The following is a 19,212-nucleotide window of genomic DNA, read 5'->3' on the forward strand; positions in this document are numbered from 1 at the left end:
TAGGCCCACTACATGCTACTGCAGTACTATTACTACTAATAATGATGTCCCATACCTACTCACCAACCTGTTCCCTCTCCCTGTAGAGCTACAACCTACCACATAGAGGAAAGCAAGCACTGCCAGCCCGTTCAGCTTGTCTTTTGCCTCTTCAAAACTGGAGTAGTTGCCGGAGTTGTAATGGACAATGTGCAGCTGTGGGGAACAAGACAAGGTCAGTCCAAGGCTGGGGACTTGTGGTTTTGCTGCCTCCAGCTCTTGAAATAAGTCTTAGACTGAAGGGATAGCCAGTGCCCAACCGTCTCCTGGTCCTGCTGACCTGAATGCAGACACCCAAGGCTTTGGCAACATGGGTATGGGAAAATATTTTAGGACCAAATTTCTATCCTCTGTGACACTTAAACATTTAGGGCCAAATTCTTCATCACAAACCTGTGTTCGATTAGGATTGTGCAGGTGTGACTAAAGCAGGAGCATGGTCCACAGTAGCTGGTGTGTTGGACTTAGATACTTTGGGTTCTAATCCTGGCTCTGCAACTGACCTACTTTGTGACCTTGGCCAAGTCACTTAATCTCTTTCTTTAGAATGCAAAGCCTTCAGGGTAGGGACTGACTCTTACTATGTTTGTACAGCACCTAGCATAGTAGGTCCCTCCTCACATTTGGGGCCTTTAGGTGCTAGTGCAATGCAAGAAGACCTTTCTTTGCTTGCTGCCTGTGGAGGTGAGGCTCGTGAACAGATGCTGAAGAGAGTCCTTGTGCAGCAGCAAACCTGGTGGTTTGGCCTGAGGGCTGACCAAATTGCCAACCAAAGAGCCAATAACTGTGTATTACTAGTAATCGGGATTCCCTCCTGGTTTTTAAAAGTAGGAAGGAAAAACATCTGATGCCCCTTCTTGCAATGATTGCAATTAAAGAGCAGTTGAGAAAACAAATGTTACGGGCCTGATCCAAACCCCCTTGGCTGCCATGAGCATTGTTTTTCCTTTTCATTTAATTGTGTTCCGGATCAGGCCTAATATAAGGAAAAAATTAAAATGTATTCACGTATTCCCTGAGCTCCTATTAAACTGCCTTTGCAACTCCGCAGCTACAAGCATCAGACGGAGGAAAGCATTTGCCATCCTTGTTGCTTTCTGAGGGCTGGCCCTTTGCTGCACATGATCTTGTCTGCCAAGGCTTGGCAGCTCCCTTTTGTGAACTGGGCTGTAACAGAATGGGCCCTGAGGCAAACAGCTAAGATGGAGATTAATTCTAGCTCTGTATTTTCCCCCCCACACACACATCACAATGCATGTGGTGAACTTTGGCCTGCCACTGTAAGCAAAGAGCAACCATGCGGAAGACAGTGGATAAAGCAGTCGGGGAACCTTTGACAGTCAAGGGCTGGAGTCTTATTTCTAAACAACATGAAAGAGCCTTGGCTAGTGGAACAACAGAGATTTTCACCCCCTCTCTCTATTCTTGCTAGTACTTTCTTCTAATAACCCCCTCCTCGGTCAATTAGTCTGTTTTTTGGCAATGGCTGCAACCTAACAGCCTGATCAGACTCGAACCTCAAACTATAGGGGCTTCTGCCCAGGGTTGGCTCCAGCAGCGATCGGCGGCACTTCGGCGGCAGCTCTACCATCACCGCTTCATTCTTCAGCGGCAAGTCCTTCCCTCCGTGAGGGACTGAAGGACCCGCCGCTGAAGACCTGGACGTGCTGCCCCTTCCCAGGCAGCTGCTTGCTGTGCTGGTACCTGGAGCTGGCCCTGCTTCTGTCTCAATCTCTCTATTGCCCATAGCATGCAGGGATGGAACCTGGGCAGAAATAAGGCCTGGCCCAACTTTTGCTGCTTGTTATGCCTTAATTTTCTACCTCCTTTGCACCCATCTGGACAGGATGGGTGTAAAATGCACCCATCTCCGAATCCTCCTCTCGCTCACATTAGTGGTAGCATTTTACATCCACTTTGCATTCTCCTCTAACAAGGGGAGGTGACTAGCCAAGGTGGTGGCAAATCAGGCCCATGGACTTCAGTGGCGTTGCTCCAGATTTCTAGCCCCCTACACTTAAAGCAATTCACAGGGAGCTGTTTGCCCACAGAGCTTTTCTTTTAACATGATTTTTCCTGCCTTTTTTTTTTTTTTCCCACGAGGGGGAAGAAGGCAACTCCTCCCTTTATGAGGATGACGCATGTCTCCCCTTAAACAGGTACCTCTGCGAAGTATCTCATTCCATCCACCGTGTGTTCAGAGCCGCTAGTCTCCAGGTCCAGCCCGCCCCAATGCAGGTGCATCTGGACAGCAGTGAAGACGCTTGGGAGCCCTTTGGTGATGCGCATGGTGGGTGGTAAATCAATCTGGACTGCAAGACAGGAGAAAAAGATGACATGAGATGAACAGAAATGGATGCAGCTGGTCCTGATGCTGCAGATATTTAATACGGTGCATATGGCTTAGTGGGGAGAGCAGTTCCACTGAACTCAATGGGGCTGCTCCTGCTGGTGGGGTAATCTCCTTTAGAAACCAAAGAGCCAAATGCTGCTATCTTTACTGAGGGTTTAATCATAGAATATCAGGGTTAGAAGGGACCTCAGGCAGTCATCTAGTCCAACCCCCTGCTCAAAGCAGGACCAATCCCCAGACAGATTTTTGCCCCAGATCCCTAAATGGCCCCCTCAAGGATTGAACTCACAACCCTGGGTTTACCAGGCCAATGCTGTCCAAACAAAACATTTCACCTCTTTCTAATTTTTTTTCTCTAAACTACTCCCTGAATTCAACCCAAGCTGAAATTTTTTTGTCCATCAATCTAAAACTATTTATTCACCCACCCCAAAAAAAAAACTTTTGTCTGACAAACTTTACCCTGCTGTAGTGCAAAGAACCTGCTAAACATTGTAACTCCCATCAGCTTAAGATGTGCAGAACCTCTCCTGCTGTGGCCCACTTGGGGCTTGTCTACACTTGAAATGCAAGAGCAGCACAGCTGCAGCCTGCAGCAGTGTTTCAAGTGTAGACAAGGCCTTGGAGGCGGTAGGTAGATGTCTACGCAAGGGAGGAGGTGGGGTTAGGTTGGGTTAATTACATTGCTTAGGGGCATGCACTCTTCACACTCCTAAGCAACATAGCTGGGTTGACTCTACTTTGAGTGTAGACCTGGCTTGAGGCTCTTGCTTGAGAGCACTATAATGAGTCTTTTCCCACTCCCCGTGAAGCCTGTAGCAAAATTCTGCTTGACTACAATACAGCTGTGCATAAGGACTCCGGGATTTAGCTCACATTCATTATTAAAATGGCCTGGCTGGCAAGTCAGTAGTTCGATGTTAATGAGAGTGTAGGAAAATGGTGAGAGCCCTGAAAGATAAAGCTGCAAGAATTAATTTGCAGGTAGTGGAGCAGATAACACTGACCCCAGAAGCCTCAAGTGAACGGTTGGGCGTAAGTGTGATAAATAGGCATTCTTAACCATTATGATTCTTAGAGATACAACTAGAGCGGTCTCACTCAGGAGACAGTATGTTTCACCACTTGTGTCCCTCCCCTGCATCTGTCCCTTCTCCCTGTTCAGATGGAGTGAAGGAATATCCATTTGGAATAAGATCTTCCACAGAAGATGGGGAATCTCTTTATCTTCCAGCTGTCTTTGATGGAAGACTGAAATAACTTATCTTCCTCTCCCCCCCCCCCTCCCCCAATGCCAGGAAATTCTTTACTGAGGGATGCATCATTTAGGTAGGACGTTGCAGAGGGCTAGGAGCCAGGAACTCCCAAATTCTAAGCCAGCTCTGACTCCCCAAGGGGCCTCAAGCAACTCACATAGGTCCAGACACCTCAAAGGTAGGCAGGCATGCACCTAACTCTGACATCAAGCCCCTCAAGGTTTGTTTCTATCTTGTAAAACAAGGCTGATATTACTTGCCAACCTCACAGGAGGGTTGTTGTGTGAATTACTTTAAGGGTTTTTAGAAGTGGTTTTGAAAACAGGTGGTCTGATTTCCCCTTTTACTCCTGGTACCTTTTCATTTATGTCTGTGCAGAGGTTGCAAATCCTCCCCTAGTTAACCTTCCATGGAAGTGAGTACAGAATTCTATTTTACACTCACCTGGCACAGGAGCAAATGATGACTGTGCAAAGCCAGGGAGAAGCAGGCCCAAAATGCAAGGAATTGTAGTTCTAATACTCGTATACACGAACAAAATGCCAGTGTATAAATGCTGAATCTGCCCTCTCTCCCCCCCAACCAATGTCTCATAGAGAAATGCAAATAGACTCTTCTTTCTCTTGATTGTATGTGTGTTGCTGACAGGCTTTTCCAGCAGTTTGGGAAAATCGGCAAAATTAGGAGACCAGAATGAGATGACAAAGCGGGAAACTGAAATAAGCAAGATCAGGACAGTGGAGCTCAGAAAAACAACCTTGTCTGAGAGTAGGATTTCTGTCAGCTAAAAATATTCCCCCCATGTTAATTGGTTTCCTGCATACACGTGCCCTGAATAACTCTCTAAAAGTATCTGCTCAGCAAGGAGAGACTCTCTCCCCTCACTGGCAGGAATCCATGCTGCTGCCAACCAGCTAATTCATGGCACATGCCTGCTACCTAGCCTACCAGAAAAGGGATGCAGGGTGTGATGGGCCAATAATGGGATGACTAGCCATGGCAAGATGCCAATGCATATGCCAGGGAATATGTGTGATAAAGTTCTGCTCTACAATGTGCGAGTGGGGTTTTATGCATACTGACAATACTGTAATAATGAATCCATCCTACTTGGCACCATTTGAAATGTAAGGGCATGTATTCCAGGCCGACCGTATTTACTATTTAAAGGTGGAACAGTGTGTGATTAGGGTGATCCCCACTAATGAATATCTATACCCTAGGGAGGGTTTTCTATCTTTTCCCATGAACAACTCGCAAACATTGGGCCCAGTCCTGCAGATATGATAGTGGGACTCGAGAAAGAGGGTCAGTTTTCAGGAGGGACTTTGCTGGGTGTGACATCTGGCCTTTAGGAATGGAAGGCAACTGGCCAGGCTGCTACTGGACAAACGGGCCTCTCTACAGTAACGTTGGACTATCTGCATACTTGGTAAAGATCTATTCCCTACACCTGCCTGCTGCTTCGCTTCTTGCATTGAAAAAGACAGCAGGGGGTAAAATTCACCCCTTCGCACTGGAGGAGGCCAAGGCTTCAGCACCACTTGAGTCCCTGTGAAGCCTACAACAGATAGGCCTTGGCAAGGGGTGAATTTCACCCAACAGCTGCTTGGCACCTGGCATAGAGCCTACTGTTCCCTACCTAATGGGAATTAATGGCCAGACCCTCGCAATTCCCGGTGCAGCCCATGGGGGTTGTAGGGTTCAGCACCTCTTGGGATCAGGCCAAGAGGTCTAAAGTTCTGCTGTTGACTCCAGGGGGAGCAGGACTGGGCCATAGTGACTGTCTAGGTCATTCCATGAGGTAGTAAAGGTGAAAATCCCAAGGCCTGTTCTCAGTTTCCAGGTAATTCTACAGCCTCTGGTTAGGGTTAGATGTAGTGTCAATTGTCCATGGCTATGGAAGGAGAGATGCTCCAGTCCCTGCTTGGGTGAGGAAGGGTGTCCCTAGCCTCTGTTTGTCAGAGGGTGGAGATGGGTGGCAGGAGAGAGATCACTTGATCATTGCCCGTTGGGTTCACTCCCTCTGGCGCACCTGGCATTGGCCACTGTTGGTAGACCGGATACTGGGCTAGATGGATCTTTGGCCTGACCCAGTATGGCCATTCTTATGTTCTGTGTGGAGGCAGTGACCTGCCACCCTCCTGAGATTAGCAGTGATGTCACAGCCCTGTTGCCCTCCTCTTTGGGGCAGGGAAGGTAGTTGGACAAGCCCCTGCTGCTTACCTGAGTGCCCGTTGTTGGTCATGGTGAAGTTCCCCTGCAAAGGTCCATCGTAACCACTCAGCTCGAGCTTCATCAGCTGCGGGTTGTACCTCACTTTCCTCTTCTGAATGTCAATGGGGGACTGGTGCTTGCCAGCGCAGGCTGCAAAGTGCTTTCCCCAGTGCACTTCATCCAGCTCTCCCGCTGCAAGGCCGAGGAGAAGCAGAGCAGGTTCTTACAAGGCGGCATGAGTGCTGCTGGCTCATTGGCGATGAGTTGTTCCTTGCTCAGCAGCAGGGCCGCAGAGCATCCCCCTCTGATTATTATAACGCCAGGAACTAAGTGCCTGAAAGGCTGATCTATCTTCCCTAGTGTGACAATTATGCATCATTCTGGCTGCATGACAACGGCACCACCAGGCAGGAAACCTGCCTCCCCTAATATCCCATCTCTACTAATGGCTGGAGGCTGAACCTGTATTGAAATAGAAGTGGTGTTTATACAGACCGTGATGTTTACAGCTATTCCAGGGGCCAGAGGCATGAAGTCTGGGTTCTTCTACATTGAAAGCTATGAACAGCACTAAGCCAATTGTCTCAGTTTCTCGGAGGTGGGGGCCCACAGCAGATTGTCAGCAAATTCTCTACTTTTTTTTTTTTTAATTATATAGGCACTATCAAGGAAATAAGGAAGGGAAAAGGAGAGAGGGTTTCAAATAAATTAAACCTCTTGCGTGTTTTTTCCTAACTTTTGTCTAGTTTGCTGGCTAGAGCTTCTTTGGTCCCTTGAATGCTCTTTGCTAAGAAAGTAACTGGTCAATGCTTTACTAATAAGAATTGGCACTTTCAGTCCCACCTTTCATTTGAGGATAACAAACTGATTTATTTTCACTGATTAAACCATACGCTACCTCTTTAGGGTAGGTAAATAATAATTCCTTTTTAGACAGTGGTAAACTGAGTCATGGGGGAGTTAAGTGTCTTGTCACACTTGTGAGTCTGTCACAGATGTAGAAATAGAACCCAGGAGTCCTGGTTTGCCACGCATCTGCTCTAAATCACTAGCTAACATTCCCTCCCTTTAATATATAAAGCAATAACATTTCTGCTTCAATTTCCACTTCAATTCAATCTAAGTATTTAACATCTTCTTCCCCCTCCCCCCAAGCCCAGTGCCATCCAAATAATTAAGTACTGCTTTAATCTTTGGAGGCTTTGCTCTCGCTGTACTGTTGTATTCAGGACTTTATGGCATTTTTATGTCCTCTGTCACTGCTCTGGCTTAGAATCAATATGGAAATCCATTCTTCCTTTTCCAGCAGTTCCCTTTGCCATTTATAGCACATTGATCTATTTCAGAATACCACAGCCAAGGTAAAGCCTTAAGCTGTTGCTGAAATCTCCCACTGGGAATTCAACAGTACAAGGTGATGGCCTGGCTTTTTAACCATTTTTTTTAATCTTTTAATTGTTCAAAGCTATTTCAGCATCTGACCAATGGTTTTCTATTTATTTATTATTACTGCATTGTTATAAACCTCTTTCAACGTTTGAGACCTCTTCTTTTCTTTCATTTTACTTTGGGAAAGTCAGTTTTTGCAGGTACTGTAGTTTAATTCCCAGACATGCATCAGTGAGGTAATTGCACAGATGTTCAGGAGATGTTGGTGAAAAGATTTTTAAGGTAATTGTTGAAAGCAGCCCAATGTGCTAACTGCCATTTAAAACAAAAAAATTTAAATCAAGAACTTTAGTTTTCCCCCACTGTGGCAGCCTGCTTCCCAGCCCATTGAAATCCATGGAAAGACTCCCACTGACTTCAACAGAATCAGATTCTGAAAAGAACTGAGAATTAAGCAAAATTTCACATGAGGGCAAATATGCAAACAAACAGCCCCCTGCCTCTGTATCCACGTTCCGCAGGCTGTGAAAGTAAAATAGTGAGCAAGCAGTTATCTGAAGAGAAAGCTCTTTTCTTTCGCGGCTCAGCAAAAGGTCAGCTTTTATTCTAAAGCCCTGTAAAGATTTTTCTCGTTGTTTGCAACCTATTGTTCTGTCTGACAATGTGTCCCAATCACACAAAGGAATTGAGAAGGTTGGCAGTGAAAAGAACCATGTTTAAGATACGTGATCATCAATGAAGTGAAATTAATTAGCTGCCATGTTTTTTTAATAAGCTGAAAAGCCAAGCTTTAGCTCCAAGCACAGGTGACTGTGTTAGCAGCCTCGTGGAGCCAGCAGCATTTAAAAAGCAGTTGTTGCTTGTACTCATTACCTTTGTATGTCCAGTGTATTGTATGAGAGGCGCTGAGATGCACAAGGAGCAGGTGCAGCAAGGTGGTTGGAATCCTCATGGCTGTTGCAATGTCTGAAATCAGAACGGAGCTGGGCAATGCATTTCTTTGACAATCCCCAAAAGTGTAAATAACAATTTACTCAAAGTGCAGCCCTTCCACTATCTGTCCCCTCCGTGTCCCCTCCCTGCTGAAACAATTGCCACCACCAGGGATATTTTACATGAGCTCCCAGCTACAACTGCTAAAAGCATTTTATTGATCTGCTGACAGAGGCTGCTAGTTCTAATGAAACAGAAGGTTACTCCACTAATGCTCTTGAGGTCACCTTTTGACAGGCACTTGATCTATACTTTTCTGCCCACTTTTCCTGTCTGGCAGTTCCCACTGAGCAGGGATGTGAGCTTCCGTACAACAGTGCCTTGCGAATATTAACACTTAACGTTCTTATGCCTCAGAGCTCAAAGCAGAGCTGTTTCGCAGAGTCTGAGGCAGAAAGAGGTTAAGGGACTAATTTTCAGAGGTGCTGAGTGTCCACAGCTATGTTTGAAATCAATGGGACCTACAGGTTCTCAACTCCCACCGCCAGGGCCAGATTTTCCCCATTAAAATCTATGGGTCGTGGGCATGAAACTGCTTTTGAAAATCCCACTAAGGTGTCTAGCTGCATCTTTAGGTGCCTTGATACTTTTAAAATCTGGCCTCAAGTGATTTGCCCAAGGTCACATAGCAAGTCAGTGGCAGAGCTGAGCATAGACCCCCCAGGTCTCCTGTCTGCCATGCTGCAGTCCTGTTCTAAGAACAACCTTGGCAACCTGCACCCCCTCCCTGCCTAATAAACCCCTACCACTAATACCCCCAAACCAAAATGAATAATAAAATCAGAGCCTCTTGCAAGAAGCGTTTCTCCCCAAAAAGGGAGAAATGCCAGAGACTCCATGAAGTACTTTGCTATTGCAATGGATTTTACATTGAAGGTGCTTAGATCAATCATATCAATAAAATCTCCAGTACTTCTGCCCTCGCTGTCTCTGCCAGTTTCAATAATGTTCCGCTGCCTAGCAGCGATGACTTAAGAAAGCCACAGCTAAAACAGGTACGGGAGTTGCAGATTTCACTTAAACTTGGCTTTCTGGGGCTTGCACGAAGCTGAAGAATGGGAAATGCTGTTTTGTTTTTAATCTAATTGTTTGTCCATGAATGGTTAATTTTAAAAGGCCTTCCTGCTTCTTTATCCCACACAACGTGTGTTTTAAAGTTTGGGAACTGCTGAACTATTGAGTTACTTAATCAGATGTGTACTCTCCCCCTCCCTCCGCCCCCGAAGTCATTTATTCTGACAGCTGCACTGAACTGTGTAAGGACTGAACTAATCAAACATGTCCTGCAATGCATTTCATAATCCTTGTGTATCCAGTTGGGTAAATAGTCCTTGGAATTAGCTGAGGTAGAAATTTGAGGGGTTTATACCTGTTTACGCTCCAGAATTCCACACAGGACCATATCGGAGGACGAACTAGACAGGAGGTCACTTCTGCACCAAAGCACCCCTTAAGAACATAAGAATGGTCATACTGGGTTAGACCAAAGGTCCATCCAGCCCAGTATCCTGTCTACCGACAGTGGCCAATGTCAGGTGTCCCAGAGGGAGTGAACCTAACAGGTAATGATCAAGTGATCTCTCTCCTGCCATCCATCTCCACCCTCTGACAAACAAAGGCTACGGACACCATTCCTTACCCATCCTGGCTAATAGCCATTAATGGACTTAACCTCCATGAATTTATCTAGTTTTGTTCTGTCCCCCAGCCTGACTTGCATTGAACATGGATGTTATTTAGGGACAATCTGTTTCCCTAGCCTGTCCTTTATTGATCAGCTCCCTAGGGGTTATACAGAGATTTTGAAATGAAGCCCATTGCAAGCTTGTGCTGGTGCCAGGATTGCTGGAGGTGGGGTGAATTCATGTTACATGGAGCCGTTCTGCGCAGTGCCCAAGCCGTGGGATTTACTTGGAGTTTTCGGGAGGACAAACAAGCAGTTTAGGCCAAGAGTGGCCACGAATTGTGGGAACTTCCATTGTTTGGAGCCAACCTGAGACATCCCATGCCCACTTTCACCTAAAACGATAGCTGAAATCAGCAGGCACTGTACGTGCTCAGCAACTCCAGAAATCAGACCTTAACCGTCTCAGGCTGGGCAACCAAAATTAGTAGCCATTTTTGAAAATGTTGGCCTTGGGTTTGTGCTGATTCCAGGTGCAAATTCTAGTATCTAAGGGGCAGGTGGACAGTGATGGGTGGAAAATTTTTTTGCCCTAAATATCACTTTACCGCCCCCTACAGCTCAATCAATACAGCATTTTGCTAAGATGTATCTGCAAGAGATACATCTTAGCAAAACCTTTGTAATTGTACATGCTAAGCATATACAAATCTCAAGCTCCAGGGTACAAGCTGGTTGATACAAGGGTCAGGAAGGAACTTCTACCTATGTAAAGCATTGCACAGATGGGCAAGTGCATTATGTGCAGGTTCTGCCCTTCTCTGGAGCATCAGGTAGTGGCCTCTACTGGCAGAATATTAGACTTAATGGACCAGTGGTCTGATCTGTTACAGCAATGGAGTAACTAGAGATGAAGATGAATGATTAGCTCCTAGGAGCCATCCCCTACAAGGAGAGGGCTTAGATCCCCCCATTAGAGGAGGTAACCGATATTAAACTGATACATTTGATGAGAGATGGGCTCTGCTGCACGGTTTGGAGCCAAAGTTCTGAGGTATTCAGAGCTGGGGTTTTGGTTTGGTCAGTTATTTAAAAAAAAAAAAAAAGAGTGGGCAGGAGTCAACAGCAAAACTCTGATTCAAACATCTACCAAAGGGCCAGGGCTGTTTGGAGCTGGCAGGACTGTGCTTTGGGCCCATCTCGACCCTTGAATTTGGTCAACAGCACATTCTATGTCTAGATAGCTCAGGCATAAATGTTCTTAGCATGTTTTTGGTACAAAGGCAGGCTGCTTGCCCATGGATGCACTTAGACTCCAGCCCCACAAAGTAGAGGGGGAAATCAGCCTTTTACCCCACAGACTTGGCTTCCAGACACCAGTGCTTGAATGTCCTTCCTTATTTTCATCTTTCCCCTGTGCTCACTCTGTACCATCAATTAAATTTGGCTTCAGCCAGGATGCTGCTTCTATTTCAGGCAGCTAAAGAACTCAGGTCAGGTTCCAATTTCAGACCCATCCTTGACGATACCACTATCCTATCCCCCTTACCAGTCAGGAATGTGTACAATCACACAGCAGCCTTGATCCTGCACTGGAGTAGCTGGCTCAGCATCTAAATTTATGTCTACACTGCACACCAAGACCAGGCTTTGACTCCGGTTTGAACCCAAGCCCTCCTTCTGTATGCGCACAAATCAGTCTGACTCATGTCAGCAAGCACTCAGAACCTGGGTCCTATTACCCCACTGAAATTCAGGCCTAAAGCCCTGTCATTTTGTAATGTGGACGCAGGTTGAGCCACAAACCTGAGTCAGAAGGTCTGCGTCAGGCAGTGTGAACTTGTTAGTGTGGCTGTGAGGTGTGCAGTGCAGTCCGCATGCTCAACTATAGGCTTGGAAAACTCGGGTCCACAAGCCCCACAGACCTGAGCCTAGTGTGCAGTATAGACAGACCCTTCATTAGTGCCCCTTTGGTCCAGGACACCACATATTCAATCACTGAAGTCAATGGGAGTTTGCTGGATCAGTCCCAGCTCTGAGGAACATTTGGCTAGGAGCTAGTTGTTTGACTCCAGACAACCAGATTGCCCTCATCCTGGATGTTTAGTGTTTGTTAATAGAGGCTAATGCCTCTTCAAACAGAGTTTTTCCTGCTGGAGCCGGGCTGAGTAAAATATTCATACTTCTTGACAGCTGTTTGTGAAAAACAGAAAGCCAGCCAAGGGAGCTGCAGATTGGCTAGGTCCCAGCCCTGGAGTAATGCCTGCAAAGGCTGCATGGGCTAGCATTGTAGGAAACACTCCCCTCCATAAACTGCTATTCTGAATGAGGGAGATTGGAGGAAGGCAGGGCATTTTGTGGGCCTCTCCCAAAAGTGAATGGCGTTTCCCTGTTCTCCCTGTACGTCTTGCGTACCCCCAAGTTTCACCTCACTTAAAAACTACTTGCTTACAAAATCAGACAGAAAAATACAAAAGTGTCACAGCCACACTTGTACTGCAAAATTGTTTTCTTTCTCATTTTACCATGTAATTATAAAATAAGTCCATTGGAATATAAATATTGTCCTTACATCTCTGTGTATAGTATATACAGCAGTATTGTCTGTATGAAATTGTAGTTTGTACTGACTTTGCTAGTGCTTTTTATGTAGCCTGTTGTAAAACTAGGCAAATACCTAGATGAGTTGCTGTACCCCTTGGAAGACCTCTGCATACCCCCAAGGGTACACGTAGTCCTGGTTGAGAACCATGGCTCTAGATTAAGCAGTGGGCACTACATACGTATTCCTGGTGTTCTGAATGGGGTTTGGAGGAAGGGTCCTCACAGGACTGCATGGACTTTTGGGAAGCATCACTGAGGTGTGGGGGGAGTGTGAAGGGCGGGATGTGAGGGAGGCAGGGTGGAGCACTGTTTAGCAGTGGTCTGGGAAGTAAGAGGAGGGGTCAGGTCGAGGAGTTGCCGGTGCTTCCAAGCAGGGACATGATGCAAACCCGTGTTTCACTTACACACTCGGATGGATGATCAGAACTGGTGCAGCAGGACAAATAGTTTTAAATTTAGGGGTATCCCGCTTTTCACATGGGCCAGGTGACACCCTGTGAACATGGCCATATTTCCTGGGACTGACCCAAGCGTCAGAGGTTTGGAAGGGTGGCTTAGATAAGGACGTTACTGATTAAGCTGTTTCATACTACATCTCAGTTTAGCTGATGCCAGCTCGTTTACATTTAGGTTTGCCTACTGCATAGCAAGCAACAGCTCTGCTAAAACGTGGCAAGTCAGCAAAAATATCAACAACATCCACAGACACAATGGCATGGGGAGGCCTCTGCACTGGACCTATACAGACTGCTGTGGTGGAAAAAAATTATTTGATTTATTTTTACCTTAATTTTCTGGGGAAACAAAACTATCGTTATGAACCACATTCCTCCCACTCCCAATAGTTTCCCCGGTCCCTTAACAAAAACTTGCTCTTGTGAGAGATTTCATTTGTGGCATCCCCGCCACCCCCAATGCCAGCCTGGCAGCCATGAGTCCCAGATAGTGCATGGGATGGGGGGAAACTATGTTTTTGGCTCAGCCTCCCCTCTTCCACGGGAGGCCAGGGGTGCTGTGATGGGACAGGTGCAGATTAGGCCCTGTATCCTGAGGATCTCCAGGAATTCCTGGCACCCCCCCCAGCAGATCCCTAGGCATTCCCCCAGAGGGGCTGTCCCTGTGTGCCTTCTCGGCACACTTCCCCAGACAGCAGTGCCACCCAGATAGATGCACTGACTGGCAACCAGCACCCGAGCGCCATGACCTACATACTGGGCTCCCAAGAGCTCGCCAGCTCTTCTCTGGGCAGCATTAACTAATTCCTGACTCCGGGAGTCAGGACTTAGAAGGCAGCCATGCTGTGTTAGATCAACTGTTATCCAGCTCCTACCCCTCCCTGTTTCTCGGTGTGGTCAGTGGGCTACCGGGAGTTTCTGTGGATGGGATGGAGGCAGCGACCCAGTGCGAGGGGACAGCCTTCATAGCTGTCTTCTCCCTTCCATGTGGCCCCACTGCGGCTATGGTTATATACAAACCAGTCGCTACATGGAGCGCACAGCTTCCTGGCCGCAGTGTTCATTTTCTAATCAAAGGTGTTGATTATAACATGCCCTCAGTTCCCTGGTGGGGGCTCTCCCAGTCCTCACATCTCGAGGGCTCTCCTTTCCTTTAGGAGGGTTTTCCTTTCCTTTAGGAGGGTTTTGGCCTCTTCCTCCCCTGTCTGAGGGCATTTCCCCTTCTCCTTCCCTCGTGAAGGGCCTCCTTGTACCAAATCTGGGGCTGTGATGGCATTAGTAATCCAGCCTTTACACGGCAATCCCGGGATGTGACTGTAGCTTGTGTCGACGTACCCAAGCTGGCTTTAATCTGGCTAGCTCAGGTACCGTGGCAGAGAAGCCACGGCAGCACGGGTTTCAGTGTGGGCTAGCTGCGCAAGTTATTACCCAGAGTCCCTGGTGGGCATGTACAGCCCATGCAGAAGCATGTGCTGCCCTAGGCTGCTTTGCTGCTGGCACCCGATTAAAGCCAACTCAGATATATCTACACAGGCTGCATTCACACTCCTTGACTGCAGTGTTTGTCACCCACTGAGTCCTGTCATCTCCAGGGGTAGGTCATACTGGTGACCATCCCTCTCTTTTTCCTTCCTGCTCAGGGCAAAAGGAAATGATGGGTATGTCTACATTTAAAAAAAAAAAAAGTGTGTTCTTTACTCCAGTTAGCTAGCTTGGGTTAAAATAGCAGTGAAGACACAGCAATTCGAGCTGCTAACCTGAGTTAAAAGCCAAATTAAAGCCTATGGGGAAATCTGGAGTTGAATTTGAGCTGCTAACCCGAGTTAAAAGGTGAGTTGCTGCATCAGCGCTGTTTTAACCCAGGTTAGTTAACCCAGGTTCGTTAACACAGGTTAGCTAACCTTACTTAAGAGCACACTTCTTTTTGCAGATTTTTGTAAACATGCCCGAAATTAGATTTCACTTTTCTCCTGTCTAAACTAATTGAACGTGGTTAAGCTGCATGGGGACAACACGGCTGCATTTGTGTGTCGCTTGTAGCTACTGCTCCTGACTCCCTGTTGTATAACGTGCAGAGAAAGCACTCCTGCTATTCTGTATTTCTGAAAATCAGTAAAAACAATGTAAAAAGAAACAAAAACTCCCGACCCCCTTAACAAACACATACTCCATGCAGAACAAAACAATTTCTGGAAATGCTGTTGTTACTCTGTCGCTGGGTAAGCACTTCTTTCCCTCCCCTCCCCATACTGTATTGTATGTTGAGCAGCTGTGACATCCAGTGGCCAAATACAATACAGTTTAGTTTTGTATAGAGTCCTTCATACATAGAAACAATAACATAGCCCTTATATAGCACTTTTCAGCTTCAAAGCGCTCTACAAACAGTAACTAACTAACCCCTGCCACTGCCTCACAGGGTAGATGAGTGTGATCAACCTAATTGTACAGTTGAGGTGTGGAAACATTACACTCTAGGCCCTAAACAAATAGTAATGGTGATAATTAATTATGAAGTGCAGTAGTTGCCTTATTCACTTCTGGGTTAGGTGAAGAGGCCACAGAGCCAAATTCAGGAGTTCCTCACTCCCAGTCTGGTGTGCTCAGTGGATCACCCCCTCCTTACAGACAGGATCTGCTATCACAATGGTTCCCAAACTGGGGTTCGAGAACCCCTGGGGGTTCGTGAAATGTTACAGGGGGTTCTCAGGAAAAAATTCCCTAATGGTGGAGCTGTCCCTAGGAACCCCGGGCAGCATGGGGCCAGCAGCCTGGAGCCCCTGGACTTCCAAGAGCTAAGCAGATGAAAGCAAGCATAGTCATCAAACTTCAAGACTCCTTATAAGAAATAGAAAGGGGGGTGGATATTTTTTGCTGTTTTTAAAATTAAATAGGTAGCTAGTCTTGTTTTTAAAATTATTATGAAGAACAAGTTTAAGCTTTGTTGTAATGTGCGTTGTTTGCCTGGACTGCTCAAGACCTGAATGCTTGTGTAGGAGGAACTCTTTGAGTTGGCTTCTTAAATACCTTCATGCTCTTTCACATCTGATACTCCTTGATGAAACCTAGGAGCCTTATCTTATAACATGCTTATTCAAAGTGATACAAGCTACGAAAGTGAGATCTTGGAAGAGCGTTGCCATTTTCATAATGTAATAAATACTGTAATGATTAATAATTAATAATAGTATGTAATAAGCATGTCATAAAAACAAATTTTATATTTCCAAGATCACTGCTTTTATAATTTATACTCCGGTAAAGGAGAAAATCCCTGGAAATATTCATTTTGAGGAGGGGGTTCGCGAGACTTGACATTTTAATGAAAGGGGTTCACAGGTTATTAAAGTTTGGGAACCACTGTGCTATCAGATAAGGAGTAAAGGAAGGCTGTAAGGCAAAAGGTATCAACTGAGACTAATACAGCACCTCAGAGGGAGGCAGCAAGTGATGGGAGGGATGTGTTCTTAGTCCCTGGATCAAGAGAGAAGTGTGGATAGAAGAGGAGATTGCAGTAGTGGAGATGGGGAGTGACTGGTTCAAGAATAAGAAGTTCTGCAGAGCCAGGTCTAAATAAATGCCTTTCCCAATGATGTTCTGAAGGTGCAGATGAGACTAACTAGCAGCCGTGGAAGTTGTGGGAGAAACCGGAAGTTCAGAGTTCGAGCAAACTGAGGCTGGATTCAAGAGCGTGGTGGTGAAATGGAAGATGGAGGGCAAAGAGGCCTCTTGACCAGGGCTGGTGCAACCATTTGGCGGTCGCCTAGGGCACCAGGATTTGGGGGGCACCATTTTCTTCGGCAGCAACCGCGGCGGCTGGATCTTCGGCCGCCTCGGTCGCTGCCAGCATTTAGGCGGAGGGAGCTGGGGCAGTGAAGCGCGGGGAGGGCCGCCTGCAGCAAGGGGTGGGGGGGTGGACCAGGGGTGAGCTGCTTCACTTCTCCCGCCTCCCAGACTTGCGGTGCCCATCAGCTTAGGCGCCGCAAGCCTGGGAGGTGGGAGAAGTGAAGCAGCGACAGCACTCAGGGAGGAGGCGGGGCAGGGGTGAGCTGGGGTGGGGCACCTCCGGGCGGAGGGGGGGAGCTGCCGCGCCGGGGAGGGGCGCCTCAGGGCGGGGCTCAGGGATGGGGGGGAGGGGCCTCAAGGTGGAAGTTTCGCCTAGGGCGCGAAACATCCTTCCACCGGCCCTGCTCTTGACGTGTTTAGTAGTGGGATGTGACAGTGTAACCAGAAACTGACTTTCGAGATAGAGTGAATCAGGGAATGGAAAGTTGGCCACTATCCAAAAGTAGGGATGTCCAAGGCTGAAGCTAGCAGAGATCATCCCAGAAGGGACCAAGAGCAAAGCCTTTAGGCACTTTGCAATAGAGGGAGAAAAAGGAGGATGTAAAGCCTCCATCAGAGGCTTAGGTGCAGTATTTATTCTGTGGGTCAGATGTATACAGCTTCAGTGTTCACTCCTATTGTTCACCTTGCTTCAAATCAGAATTCAGTGAACTAAATTAATGGATTAGCATGTGCTTGCTACATTCCGCAGTTGTATTCAGAAAGCCCCTGCAAACAGCACATCAGAAAAGAGAAACCGACAGAAAAACAACACTGGAATGGATTGTATAGTCCAAAGGATGGTTAAAGTGGGTGGCCGACCCTGCACACCCAGCCTAGGCTAGTAGTGGTAAAAACGGTTACAATGGGTATGCAGTCTGGAGACGGCACACCAAAGGTAGCCTTAATCTAGCTAGCTCCAGGAACAATAGCAGAGAAGCTGCTGCAGCACAGATGGTTGAAGGGGCCATGCAATTTCAATACTATTGTTACTCAAAGTAGCTTTGATCTAGCTAGCTGTCTACACGTACTGCAATCACACCTCCTGAAAGCAGTGCTGACATCCCTTATTTCCTGGTCGGGGCCTCTGAGCGAGTGATTTCGGCCCAGTTCCTGTTCAGCCGGTGCATATTTCACAACAAAACAAAACACTGGGCACTAGTGGGCTCCCTTGCTGGCAGTCTAAGCAGAGAGACAAAGTCTGAGTTGGCTCAGAGAGCATGTGTGAGTGTATGGGAGCTAAACATGATTCTTTCAGGCTAAGGCTGAGATTGGTGGGGGCGGGCAATGCAAAGGAAACTCATATTGCTGTTGCCCATGCTGTACTTGTTCCATGCATAGAGGATGTTTCTGTCCAGTCCTATCAATCTGGTGCTTTTCACAAGCATTAAATACTCACCGAAACAAGTAGGTGAATTATTTATTTACTGCAAATTGATTGTAATATTCGTTGTTTTTTTTTTTTTTAATTACATTGCAAATATACTTCCTTAACGACAAGTCAATTAATGACTAGTCAGTTCCTGGTCTTGACATCTTGTTCATAACTGTACCAGACTTTAAATGCTAGGAAAAGATCAGAGCTGTAAAGAACCCAGAATCTACAGCAAGGTGCAGTACAGTATTCAGCACGTCAGCACCTACCCAGGTGATTACTTAATAATTGTTCACAAAAGTTTTCTCTTGTCATAGTTTGCTTCAGCAGCAATTTCCTTCAGGTTGTACCGTTCTTGTCAGTTCACGATCAGCTGGATTAAAAGTCTTTGTTTTCACCTCAAACCCTCAACGTCAGGTGATTGCATTTGAAATTCCCTCTTCACTTGTGTCGTAAACATACAGCTAAGGGTAGCATAAAATCTCTCCTTTACCTGTAAGGGGTTAAGAAGCTCAAATCACCTGGTTGGCACCTGGCCAAAAGGACCAATAAGAAAAGAAGGTACTTTCAAGTCTTGGCGGGGGGAGGTTTTGTTTGTGCTCTCTTTGGAGGAGAGAGAGACCAGGAGAGGAAAAAACATCTCCTAAAACATACCTAAAATAAGCATCTAAGATTACAAAAATTGTAAGTAAAGCAAGGAAATGCATTAGATTATCTTTTGTTTTAGCTTGTGAATTTTCCTTATGCTAAGAGCAAGGTTTATTCCAGTTTTTGTAACTTTGAAGTTGAACCTAGAGGGGAATCCTCTGTGTTTTTTTTCTTTTTATCACCCTGTAAAATTACCTTCCATCCTGATTTTACAGAGGTGCTTCTTTAACATTTTTCTTTATTATAAAGTTCTTCTTTTAAGAACCTGATTGATTTTAGTGTCCTAAAAATAAAGGGTCTGGTCTGTACTTTTATTAAAGGCAGTTGGTTGGTATATTATTCTCAAGCCTCCCCAGGAAAGGGGGTGAAGGGGTTTGGGGGGATATTTTGGGGAAATAGGAACTCCAAGTGGTGAATCTTTGTCTAAATCACTT

The 19,212-nt window shown here is 46.4% G+C and overlaps 1 protein-coding gene across 3 annotated transcripts in view; it reads right to left on the reverse strand.

The window, feature by feature from the left end:
- Positions 1-19,212, reverse strand: part of CA6 (carbonic anhydrase 6) — a 39,190-nt gene that overhangs the window by 18,101 nt on the left and 1,877 nt on the right. The window contains exons 2-6 of one of the 3 annotated variants that reach the window (XM_054009243.1): positions 9,617-9,696; positions 8,128-8,220; positions 5,875-6,057; positions 2,203-2,351; positions 100-195 (exon numbers count right to left, since the gene is read on the reverse strand). In XM_054009243.1, the coding sequence (XP_053865218.1) occupies positions 100-195; positions 2,203-2,351; positions 5,875-6,057; positions 8,128-8,206 (507 nt within the window). In that variant the 5' untranslated portion in view covers positions 8,207-8,220; positions 9,617-9,696. Of the gene's footprint in view, positions 1-99; positions 196-2,202; positions 2,352-5,874; positions 6,058-8,127; positions 8,334-9,616; positions 9,697-19,212 lie in introns of those variants that run through there. The other 2 variants (XM_054009241.1, XM_054009242.1) reach the window with 2 other exon arrangements.

Source organism: Malaclemys terrapin, chromosome 19 (genome assembly GCF_027887155.1).
Source record: "Malaclemys terrapin pileata isolate rMalTer1 chromosome 19, rMalTer1.hap1, whole genome shotgun sequence".
In the NCBI taxonomy this organism is placed as follows: domain Eukaryota; kingdom Metazoa; phylum Chordata; order Testudines; family Emydidae; genus Malaclemys; species Malaclemys terrapin.